This window comes from Cuculus canorus, chromosome 11, assembly GCF_017976375.1.
Source record: "Cuculus canorus isolate bCucCan1 chromosome 11, bCucCan1.pri, whole genome shotgun sequence".
Taxonomy (NCBI): domain Eukaryota; kingdom Metazoa; phylum Chordata; class Aves; order Cuculiformes; family Cuculidae; genus Cuculus; species Cuculus canorus.
This window is the reverse complement of record NC_071411.1, coordinates 7,930,450-7,943,105: the sequence shown is the minus strand read 5'-3', so window position 1 is coordinate 7,943,105 and position 12,656 is coordinate 7,930,450. Positions and strand designations below refer to the sequence as shown.

The 12,656-nt window shown below is 40.2% G+C and overlaps 1 protein-coding gene across 1 annotated transcript in view; it reads left to right on the top strand.

Annotated features, from left to right (window-relative positions):
• The window catches only part of UROC1 (urocanate hydratase 1), a 46,270-nt gene that overhangs the window by 27,917 nt on the left and 5,697 nt on the right, over nt 1–12,656 (top strand). Inside the window, exons 15-19 of the mRNA XM_009570910.2 lie at nt 520–590; nt 1,537–1,635; nt 3,251–3,350; nt 6,246–6,327; nt 11,334–11,433. Coding sequence (XP_009569205.2) covers nt 520–590; nt 1,537–1,635; nt 3,251–3,350; nt 6,246–6,327; nt 11,334–11,433 — 452 coding nt within the window. The remainder of the gene's footprint in view (nt 1–519; nt 591–1,536; nt 1,636–3,250; nt 3,351–6,245; nt 6,328–11,333; nt 11,434–12,656) is intronic.

The following is a 12,656-nucleotide window of genomic DNA, read 5'->3' as shown; positions in this document are numbered from 1 at the left end:
TGCTCTGCTATAAGTCTATATCCCAGCACTGGTGTAACTTATCCTCAAGTATGTGTTGCCAACGGCTTCCGAGTATTTCTGCTGGCTGACTCAAATAAGTTATTTATTACCTGATGCAAGACTGGACTGTAGCACCCAATATCATGGAGTTTGCTAAAGCTACTAATTAGGCAAAGTCTTGGAAAGAGATTGGGCATTTAGCAGGCAGCAGGCCAAGTGAACAAAAATAAGCAGTAAATTTAACCCATATTTCAAGATTTAATTTAGTTCGTTAAAAATCTGAATGGGAGTTATCACTCCAGCTGCTTCCTAGGCAGTGTCTCAATGTTTCAGAGCACTAGTCCTCGAAATGTATGGTACCAGTTGCCGTGTCAGCTGCACAGAAGATTCTATATAGCATTTCCTATATGTGTGCTTGTATCAGAGAGTAGAATCTGACTTTCTAGTGCCGGCAGATGAATTAAATTAAATTTAGTCCATATTGCATTCATTTTCTCTTTTCTTGCTTTCTCTTGCAAGTGAGCACATCTGTGAAGCAGCAGTACCATGATAACATCCGCTGGATTCGGGAAGCTGGCAGGCACAACTTGGTAAGCACACAACCTCCTTCAGCACATGTGACCACTCCTGATCCAGAATGCAGTTTTTGAATGCTGGAGTGAAAAGCAGGAATGGGCATGAATGTAAACACTGGCTATAACTCTCAGGGCTGATTACTTAAACCTCTTTCTAAGTCAGAGGTTTAGAGTGAGCTGAAGCAGTTCTTTCCCTTCACTTCCTCATCTGGATATGTTCAAATAATCCAGCAATATATAGTCTTATATCTGGAATGAAAAAAGTCAATGATTCACTATCCAATGATTCATTTGCAACTACATTTTTTTTCTCAGAGCGCTAGTCATCGTTTCTTTGGCCAACCTCTTCATGCCTGCAGTTCCCAGTACGCTTTTCAAAAGAGGTGATGAGGCCAAAGAGCTACTGTCCTTATGCATTGTGGAAAGCGGGATGCCAGTGAAGCACCCTTTGTTTTGCTTTCAGGGCAGGCTCTTGCTGTGGAGATAACCGATAGCACTGAGGTGAGGGCTCATGCTCGCCTCATCTGGAAGCCAGACTGGTCTGTGGGGTAAAAGCTGGTGAGGGGTATAGCTGAGCAGGACAGATGTTCTTTGCCATTCTTTGTCTCCATATTTGTCTTCTCTTCTAGTCCACCATCACCAGTTCCAAACATCTGTTTCTCAGCTGCCAATAAGGGATTTGTTGATAGGGGGATTATAGCCTTGATTTAAAAAGTGGGATTTATTAGACAGTAGCAGCTGAATACAGAAATACATCTCATTGATTGTGTGAGTGCAGATAAAACTCAGTTCAAAGAGGGATTTTAATTTCTGGGGTTTTTTTGGAAGCAGAATGTTGACGAAGAAATAATTTGCACTTTCCCCTACAGAAGGGGTCATTCTTGTGACTCTGTTTATCTGGAGCCTGAAGATAAGCCAGTTGCACAGAAGACCTTATCGCTCTGGCATTTTTATTTTCCAGGTTGTTGGCTCTCAAGCTAGAATCTTATATTCTGATCAGAGGGGTCGTGTGTCCATAGCTGTGGCTATTAATCGAGCGATTTCTGAAGGAAGGATTAAGGTTTGTCGTTTTTGTCTTGATATGGTCTGGTAATTGTGTTTAACATCTGAGACTGGGTGGCAGGTAGGAAAGTATTCTCCTAGCATGTATTAAAGCTCAGTCTTCATCTCTAACACCAGTATTGTGCTGCATAATGGGAGAGATGATTTTAGAAACTCTGTAATATGTTACCTTTTTTTTCTTGGTGGGAATCTGCCTTATTTTCTATTTGGGCATCTACAAGCGCAACGTTTCATGCTGTGATTTGTTGAAAACACAAGGCAGGGACTGTAACTCCTTAGCGGTGCCCCAAACATTAACAGTAGCAAAAGACCATGCCATTGCCCAGTACTTCTTACACTTTGTCCCTCACTTTCATCTATATTATGGCTACAGCCGGCTCTGCAGTCAATTTTCATTTGCATTGCATATGTGAATGCAGAAATTGTTAGGCTTGACGTTGCCACTCCAGTTCATAATGAGTAACATCTTGCTCATCTGAGTAAAATCCCGCTGACTCTATATGTGGTGATGGTAAAAGTACACACTATGGGTAAGATTGTATAGGGATTTTCTAAGTTCTTAATGAGTATTGTAGATAAGTGTACAATGTGACATCCTCGGGGACTAAAATCCTGAAGGCACCAAATGGTAATTATGCCCATTGCTATGTGTATTGCAGCATCAGACAAGGCATGTTTACCTCCATCTCTTTTATAGCTGAATTACAATTACCCTTTTTAAAAGGACAAACTCAAGTAAAACTTAGAATAGATCCTAGCTAGGAAAGGTCTGTTTTTTGTTACTCTGTTAAAATATTTCAAATGCTGTTGACCTCAGGATTCAAAACGAACGTCACTGCAAGCTAGTGTTGAAAAATAAATCTGACCAGACAGAACACACCCTTGGAGCACTGACTGACAAGGTCAGACTCCCAGGCCCTTCAGATTTTGTTGCGTCTTTTTTTTTTTGTTTCTGAAAAACTCCATTCCCCATGTCACAAGCTGGGTGCTCCTGCCTGCTTTCAATGGTTTTCTAATTCACTGCCAGTATAAACTGGCCAGCTAATTCCAGACCACGTGGCAAACGATAATGAAGACCCGCAAGCTGATGTAGATTCATACTGTCAATTAAATTCCAGATCAAGAATTGACTTGTTTGAGCTATATGAAATCACTGATTTTCAGTGTTAAACTATTTTTACTCCCGAAGTCTTCAGAAGAATGAAAGCGTTAAAAATTCTTACTGTTACTTTCATTTTTCAACAGTAAACAAGAACTGTTTTTGAATGAAGATTTTTGCATACTGAAACATCCTTGCAATTTCGGAAAAGAAATGCTCCGATGAAATAACCATACTGCTTCCCGTCTTTTCCCTGCCTTCCTTTGAGGATGCCATTGTCATAAACCCAAGCTTTTGTTCTTAGTTATGAAAGGATTGGTGGCTCTCATGACAGTATGTGAACAACTGCTTTAGAATGAATAATGGCAGGCAAAGTGTTTCAGGGGGTTTAGGAGAGAGAACAAAGCTGAGGTTTGAAACGACTTGAGATGGAAGTGAATTCAGCAAATGATGATCCTTGGTAGCACTGACAGTCCATGAAGGATTCCATTGTCTCTTCCTTGGCTTTTTGCAGGCTCCAGTAGTCCTCAGTCGAGATCACCATGATGTGAGTGGGACTGACAGTCCTTACAGAGAAACGTCAAACATTTATGATGGATCAGCCTTTTGCGCAGGTCAGCAAAGCAGCTGAGGCTTGTCTACCCGGGCAAACAAGGAAATTACTTTAAAAGATAAATTGTTTTATATTTCCTGCAACATTTTTTTAAATGGTTTTGTTTAACTCTTTAATCCAAATTAACCATATTTCCTGAGAAGCTTTATGCGATATAATAACGATAGATATGAATGTGGAGTTAGTTAAATAGGAGAGGTCCAGAACAATGCTGAAAATTCAATGAAGATGCATCAGATTTACCTGATGTAAATGGAGAGCAGCATATCTCAGAGGACTGTATCTTCTGTTTTGTTTTAATTTTGCACCTCACTGTTTCAAAGAGGTCGTCTGAGCAGAATTACAGTCATATTTTCTTGAATTCCACAAGATCAAAATCAGGTCTATAATAGTATTTTGCTTAAAGCAAAATGATTCACAGCTGCCTTCATTTCACTGCCTGAGGGCTCAAGAAAACAGCCTGGAGTTTCTGAATGGAACATTTCTGGTCATAAGGAAACACACTTTGATAGTAAAAGCATAAGAATGGAAGTCAGGCATTATGGATTAGTCTCCAAGACTTGTTGCTGGTTTATAGTGTGACTGTGGGCGAATCGTGTAGGTTTGCTATATAAAAGGAGCCTCTAATTCTGCACACTTGACCTGAGCTAACCAGACTCTGCTTTTAAGTTTGTGAAATGGTACTTTAGAAATATAAACCCAAGAAAAACTGGATTGCAGACCTGACAAAAAATGGGTGAAGCACTAAGCAACTTTTAACCTAAATCTTCCTCAATTTTCCATCCATAAAGAAGAAATTATGATAATAGCTTTATCCCAGTAGTGCGTCTGCATTTCATGAATCACCAATCAAAGTGGCTTGAGGCTGGAGGATACAGGATGCTGTAGAAGTGGAAATTATGATAGAGGTAGCTGAGCATATTGAATTACTTCCATTATGGGAATTCATAATAGAAACAAATTATGGCTCATTTTTAAGGAGAAAAGTTCCCTGCTATCTCAACTGGATTTCCTGGTGAATTGAGGCTTTTAGCTGTGTCTATCAGTCCACTTCAACACTCTTTACATTGGATAGGTCTAATAGGCCAGATGGATAGATGCCTTGAATAATGTTTGGTTCTGACAAGCTGTGAGAAATAGTGCAGCTGCATACAGAACAGCAATCCAAAGTAATTTCTCCACCAAAGGGCTTAACAACATGAGTAAATCTCTGGCAATTCCCTCAGAAGTGGACAATAAAAAAAAAAACCAAACCCCAAGGCTTGTGAAACCCCCTTGCTTATCATACTATGGGTTTTTTCTTTGCATTTTGTGATTTGCATGAACCATTGGCCTTCTCCAAAGGCTTATCTAAAGCCTGCTGACGGCTGATTTCACTGGTCTTTGAAACCAGGCCTAACTCTGTTTTACCAGATGAGCCTCTGGAAGTAATAAAAGAACATTTTAGGGCTTCCCCTCTCCCTTTTTTTCCATTGTTTTAATACCCCGTTTTGAGCTGGTTCAGTTGAAATTGTCTCCTCTCTAGCACATTAGAGGGGGGTGTGCTAGAGTGTTTCCCTGTCTTATTTTGTCTTACAGTAAGTCCCTCAGCCTGATCCTTGGCAAACATGGGTTGTTGCTGCTGGGCAGAGTGTAGTTCAGCACAGACATTTGCCCAGTTACTGACTTTTATTGGAGCCAAGGAGCAGCACATTATTACATAGTTAGTCCGCTCGCCATGCTCCTTGTCCAACCTCCACTTATCACGCTCGTGGATGAGGAAAAAAATCTGTACAGTTTTAGAATATGGGAGTTTTTATCTCTCCCATTCCCTCTTGACAGCACTGTAATTATGATAATTGGGCTATTAAAGTGACACAATGCCAGATAAGAAATGCCATAATGAGGCTTTTGACAGGGTTTTACATAGATTAGTGCTCAAGCAAACTCATTTTTCCATCAATTCCAACAATTGTGGGTCTGCAAATGTGGCTGGCCAGTGGGTATATTGCTGTTTGTCTCTTATTTTTTCTGGTTAAAAGCATAGCTAGTGATCTATTAAATCTGTCCCAAATTAAATCTGGGAAAATGATTTCAGTAGATTTCACTGTTATACTCTTTTCACCTCTCTGGGTATATCCTTTAGCACATATTGTAGTGAACATACAAAATTCTAGTGAATTTCAGTGGCAATCATACATTTCACATTAATCAAATAACATTTGTCTGCAAAATTATTTTTCTTCATGTTCTTTTTTTAAAAAAGAAACCTCTCATAAGATTTCAGCAGTTCATATTCAGGGTAAAATTCCACTATGTCCAGAGAATCAGGGCCAATGTCACTTTTATCCCAACTGTGTTCCCAAAATGCAACTCCTTAGCTTTAGAGTGACTTTCTTTACAGGGCTGAATTAACTCTGCGCTCTGATCGTGAAATACTTCAGGCTTTTGTAAACTGCAAGGTGTGTAGTTTTCCAAGTCACCTACCCTCCACATGGGTTTCAAACACGTCCAGCTTCTTTTTCCATGACTGAGGCATCCCCAAGGAGAGGGTTGTATTTCTCTCCTCCCTCGGGAGGTATCTTCCAGCTGAGGAGTGGTAGGTTCTTCAACTGCTTGAATTGGATCACAGAATGCAGAAAGCACCGGAGTCCTCACAAACCACAGCTGGGAAATTGGCATTTCCTTCCTCCAGTGTAGGGGCAAGGAATGGGAGGAAAATCTCTCACTTGTTCCTCCCAAGAGTGACATGCTCGCTGTATATTTGTGAGAGAAGCTGTGAGTAAACCCGAACTCCAATGCTGCTTTCACACAGCCATAATCAAGGCGTCAGTGGAAGGAGTAAGCAGCACAACAAAAAAAATATGAGTGAATGCAGCATTTAAGAGTCATGATAACACTTTTCCTCTCCTCCTAGATATGGCAGTACAAAACTTTGTAGGAGATGCATTCAGAGGAGCAACTTGGGTCGCGTTGCACAACGGTGGTGGAGTTGGCTGGTAAGAACTTATTTATGTTTTTAAAGGTGGACTTTGAATCCCATTACCGCTGCTCTGTATGCGTGTGGGGAGGAGAGACAGGAGAGGAGCTGCAGAAAAGATGTGTGTATTATTGGAGTAGTACAATATCATGATCATGGGAAGGATGGGTTGGCAGACGAAGACTGAAAGGTAAAGTGTGGTGTTGTATGACACTTTAATGCTTATATATCTAGAAAAAGCGTTTTGGACATTGGCCACAGCACAGTTTGGAAACCTTAATTTGCCAAACAAGGACGGTCTGCCATGGTCTTTTTGAACAGATCCTGCTTACAAAGTTGTCTTCACACATGCACAGCCAGAGTGTTAGTGGATGGATTATGTTTAGGTTTCCCCTTAAGCTGTATTTAAATCTGTGACCTTAGACCCCAATATAAATGCCCATGTGCTAAAGTGCAATGAGGGGTTATTGATACAAAACAGCCCAGGTGCCAGCAAATCCTCCGGTCTTCTTTCCTTTTGCTTGTGCCTTGTAGGATAAAAAGCCACAGACAGGTAAAGCTGATTACACGCTATTTTCACGTAAGCTGTAGAACTAACAGAAATGCCTGAACCGAGAAGCAGAATAAAAGAAATAGTATAAGGAAAGGAAAACCAAGCTTCTTTATGTGCCACAAAAAGGTTACCCTGTATTTGCAAAGTGTAAGCAAAAGGAGTGCCTGGGCACACTGCAGAGTCTTCATTCTGCTTTGTTCTTTCCACTGTAGTCCAGCAGCCTCTCCCATTTACAGTCACGTCCTTATTTTCTGGTGTCACCGGTCAAATGGGGAACAACCCTCTATCAAATACTACAGTGAACTCTCCCTCTTCCCTGTCCATCCAGCACTGGAATGTACCAACAAGAGCAAGCTAAAGATCTTGTAGAAGATATTATCTTCAGAGACACGTGATGATACTTAATTATTACTTATTTGAGTGAACTGGATCTAGAAAACATCCCTTCGAGTCAGGTGGAGAATTCTCTGTTCTGTACTCTTAACTCCTTTGAGTTCAATGAATTAACTACTGAATAGAAGGTATGCGAGAGCAACATGGAACAGTGGGGTAAGAAATCTTTGAAGGCTTAGACACCCGGAGTGAAAATCTGGCTTTTCAGTGATAACTACTGTGGCAAGGATTTAATTCACAACTTACATAATTCTGAATGGAAGATACATACCAGAATATCTGCTGGTCATCTCGATCTCAGACTCCAGAGACAGCAGCAGAGGAGATTGTCTGAATGATTTTAGCTACATTTAACCTTATAAAATACCTGCCTATGAAATACAAGCAAATAACTTTTCACTACGTGTTCTGCAAAATATTTTGAATATTTTTATAATTGATAATTATTAGAATTGCCAAAATAATTGCTTATACCACAAATATTATGTGCATTGATGTTGCTTAAAGGATACCAATGATTGTATTGCCTATTTCCTCCTAGCCTCTGTAGGGCAAATCCCTCCTGCATGTTTCTAGTCCTCTGAGCAATTCAGAGATGGGCTGCATGGCAAGACTGCCCTTACTAGTGGAAAACTGGCACTGACCACATTGCCATTTCAGTAATATTTTTTAGATGTTTATGTGGATTTATGTTATTGGAGAGAAGCTCTTCCCCAAGGCACAGCAAAGGTGCTGTCATCTATGTAACGCATCAGAAAATTAGTGTGTGGCTATTCACGCAAAACAACATATCAATGGAAAACCAGGGTTTGGTTAGCCTTTTTGACACCTATGTCTGCCTAGTGGCTTGTCATTGTGGAACAGTATCTGCTCAACTTGTTCTTGGGAGCAGTGTCAGCCCTCGGTGATTAGGTTACTGTGCTTCGGTGAAGAATGCGGAGCCTGAAAATTAGGCCTGTCTCTGCACGAGCTTTAATAAGCCACCATGCTGAGACTCGGATGTGGTAACAATGTCACGTCATTACGTGCTGCAGTCTGGAGAGCCCCTGAAAGTCATGGCACGACAGGTGGTTCTGTTCGGCTTAAAGAATCATGGCACCATCCTTGCTAGTTAAAGTACCCTTTGCCTTCTAAGGAGAAAGAAAGGAATAATTTAAAGCTGGGAAAAGAAGCAAAACCAACCCCCACCGATTACAAATTACATTCTTTGCATGGAAGAGACAGAAGCCTTTAGATTTTAGGAATCCGTTTTTCTTTTTTCCTGGAGAGGTGAAAGTTCAGCTGACTTTGACGTAAAAAAAAATCTCCCTGTGCCTGATAAAAATCTTCTTTTCATCAGTTTATTTAGAAGTGTGAAAGTGCACATGGAAGCTGATATAAATTTATAAACAAATATGCTTGTGACTAGAAAGAAAGCAAGTTGTTATTGGCAATTTTCAAGGGGTTCAGAAATGGCAGTTGCACTGTGTTCAGCTACAAGTCCTCCCTGCAGAGGAACTGCTGACAGATGTGCCACGTCTTCCCTAGGAGACTAGAGAAATGCCTTTTACCTGCTTTGATTTTCTCTGGGGCAAACAGAAAAAGCAGGATTAATATTTAGTTAGCTGGAGTCTGCATCACGTGTGATGTTTGAGAGACTTAAGATTAACATAATCTTGACTATAATTACAGCAAATGAATGCTATTAATTTCTTGCTGCCTGTTTACTTGCAGGAGGATGTGCATTAGCACGGAGCCCGAGTAACCTGTAGTAACAAAAAGGCAGATGCAATTTAAGCATCGGACTGCACTGTTGACAGTGTGATATCTTGATTGTGAGAGAGGCCTTGTTTTCTTTGATCACCCTAGAAGGAGACATCTGGAAATTATAGGAGGTAGCTAAGGTCAAAATGCCACACATTTCTTTAATTACCTGAGACTGTGACCCAATGCTAATGAAGGCAGAGATCTCACCTTTAAAACCGAGAGATTCTGCTAGAAAATCCATCCTAACAAACACTGGCATTTAATTTATGAGTGATTTTCAGACAGTAAGACGAATTCTGATGAGTGATTCTGATTCATACTGAGGAACTCCATGGATATTTATGGAGAGGCTCTATATTTATGGAGTGCAAGTGAGATCGCAAGCTCACTGTTCATGCCTAAGCTTCAAAGGATGCTCTTTGCGATGCTGGGCACACAGGGGATCTTTGCCACTTTCTGAACATCAACTTCCCATGTGGAATAGCTTTATAAAGCAAAAGTCCAGAGGTCTGGTTTTCATACTGTCTGATATTGCCAGTAGGCTGTTTTGAGGTGTGTTCATGCTGTGATCCCGATTACATTGCAGTGGCATCACTGCCATTCATAAGTGTATGCTAGCTTAGCACTTTGACAATAAAGAATAGCGTGAATGTAGCTTCTGAAGCAGCAGAGTACAGTGAGGTAACTGGCCCTGGTCTCGGTATAATTACATTTGTGATGTTGTCATTCAGTCTGGTCGCTTCTTTTGGAGGAGACAGTGACAACATAAGCTACTGAAAAAGTAGAATTTGCAAGAAATGCAGATGTTTGGATGTTTGTTTTCATCCCCAAATGAGATTTAAGAGCAGAACTGATAAAAGATTTCATACAGTAGAAAGATCCTGGAAATTAAATTCCAAGCTGGAAAGTGTTGACGATGCCAATCAAAAGGAAACACTTTATTTTGGAAGAGTCAGAGCTTACAATATTCAGATATCTTAGTGGGAAACATCACTGTTTCAAACTTTCCTGATAAAGAAAAACTGATTCATTCACTGACATTCTGCTATAAGAACTGTCAGTTTCAAGAAACTGTGCCTTTCAACAGAAAATGTATTTGTAATAACGATATATCTAACAATGGTAAAGTAGAGGGAATTCACAGACTGGTACCATGATGGTGAGATCTGGAGATCTAAGTTCCTCACTGAGCTATGTGAGAGGATCCTGCTTAGCACAGAGGTAGTGTATGTAACTAGTGAAAGAATTAACATCACATAAGTAACACCATGGACATGTCTGATGTTATTCTATGCAAATTTTATAAATATACTCATTATATTAACTATAAAACACAGAGGACAAAAGCCTACCTCCAGGGATCTCCATGAGTAGTCTCTCATAGCATGTATGGTTGTATGCTACGCCCGACCCTCAGGGATTGCTGATGCTGAGTTGCAGTACCAGGACTCTCGTAGACTTACAGCCATTGATAATTACCCAGCTGCATTCACCACTATTTACCACATGCAACGAAACAGGACAGATTCTGAAGGCAGACAAGATGTTTTCTCTACGTGTTTTCCCTGTGCTTTTAAAAGCAGACTGATATTTCTCCTAAGCATAATCTGTTAGTTTTTAACATATTTCTGTTGTTCTTCTGCCAATAAGTCTGCTTCCTGAGAAGCTGGCACTGATGTCTTTAAACATCTATGTATCTCATACAAAATGAATGACTGTTTTTGAAGTCATCGAAGCAGATGTGCATTAAGTGGTGGTTAACACTTTTTTTTATTAAAATACTTATGCTCTCTCATTTGTCCCGAGCGAATATAAATAGATCCATCTGTCTGCTTTAATAAGTACACAGTCCTCCTCATGATCCTATCTATGTGGCAGGCTCTAAAGTAGCAAACATGCATAGCTTAACTTGTAAAAACACCCTGAGATGGGCAACTGCCCAGGCTGTCAGAAGTGCTAACCTTTCCTTATTGCTTCTAAAGTCAGTACAGACAGCAGTATTCAGAAGACGCAGCACAAGCTTAGGTTTCTTGAGACTCGTGCTTGGAGCAGCTACTGACTGCTAGCTGGGCATTACAAGAAAGGTGGAATAGGATTGCTACAGGTAGGAAACCAGGCCTTTGACCTGCTAAACTCTACACACACGCCTTTTTTTTTTTTTTTTTAATAATTGTACACATAAAGGTCACTGATAGTTTCTTTTATTCAGCACCATTTCTGTGTTCTCATTCTTCTTCCTGCAGTGCAACTAAACAAACCAACTCCTCTGAGTTCTGTGGGATGGTTGAGAGTTACTTCTATTTAATCCTCTTCCATTTACGTTTCTTTTTTAGGGGTGAAGTGATCAATGGGGGCTTTGGCCTGGTTTTGGATGGCTCCAAGGAGGCTGAAGAACGGGCTAAGATGATGCTCAGCTGGGATGTTTCCAATGGAGTAAGCAAAACGCATTATATATGTTCACTTTAATGTTTTCCTGCCTCCAGGGTAATGTTGATTTAGATACTTGGGTTCTGGTGCTCCTATATGTTTTTTTTTAACTGAATGGGGAGCATGAGCACTGAGGCAGGAGTTTTTAGGATCTGGCTTTTTTTATCCCAGGAATAGTTGTAATGGGCCAAGTGACTCATTCTGTTCACTGCTTCTAATATGGGTGGTTATGAGTTGGGTTTTTTCTCCAGCTTTAAAGGACTTTTAAGTAAGTAAAAGAAGCTGAATAATTATTGGGTAGCGAACTTCTGACTTTACAACATATCAGAGCCAAATAATTTCCACACATCTCTGTGTTTTGTTATTTTTTAAGCAGAAAGAGAAGCATGCTTACTACAAATTTTAGACGTGCAAGTATTGTTATTTGCCTACATAATACAATGCACAACTCTATGAACTAGAACTTGTCTAGTCCTAACTTCTAGATCTTGGTATATTTAAAGGCTTTTAAGCACCAACTTATTCAGCCCTTGCTACCATTAGAATTTTGCATTCATTAGTGTCCAGAAAGATCCTGTGTGGGTTTCACACTAGGAACCCACCTCTGAAGTGGCAGAATGGTTTTGATTCAATATTTGCAGGGAACCAAACCAACAGGACATAGTGATGCACACTCCAGTTAAAGGACAGGAACTGCTGTTTGTTGTGTAACCTCACAAGGACCTGATGTACTGAAGGAGCTCCTTGCCAATGCTGACATTATCTGTTCTGTTTTACTTCTCAAAAGAATCATAGAATTCCTTCTTGCCTTAGATCTAAACATTTTTTTTTCTTCCGATAAGACCTGTCATGACTGGTAGTAGAAGAGAAGGAGGAAAAACTTGTGTGTATTCCCTGTCCCAGATCTGAAATACCACAGTAGTAGCTATTAGTGAAGAAGGAGGACAATTATATTAATTTGTGGATTATAGTAGTAAAGGCAAACCCTTTACAGGCACTGTGTATCAGGCACAGCCTATTAAAAACCCAATAAATCTTTTACTGCTTTGATTTGTTGCAAGCAAATCCCTCACTCCTCCACATACATGTTGAAAAAGAAAAATGTGAGAATGCTACCCATATTATATACAAAACAGGCAAGAAACTGGAGTGTACCCTTGGAAATGTACTCCCGGGAATGATCATAAATGAGTGGCAGAGAAACTGAGTTGTTGACTTGGGAGGTAATT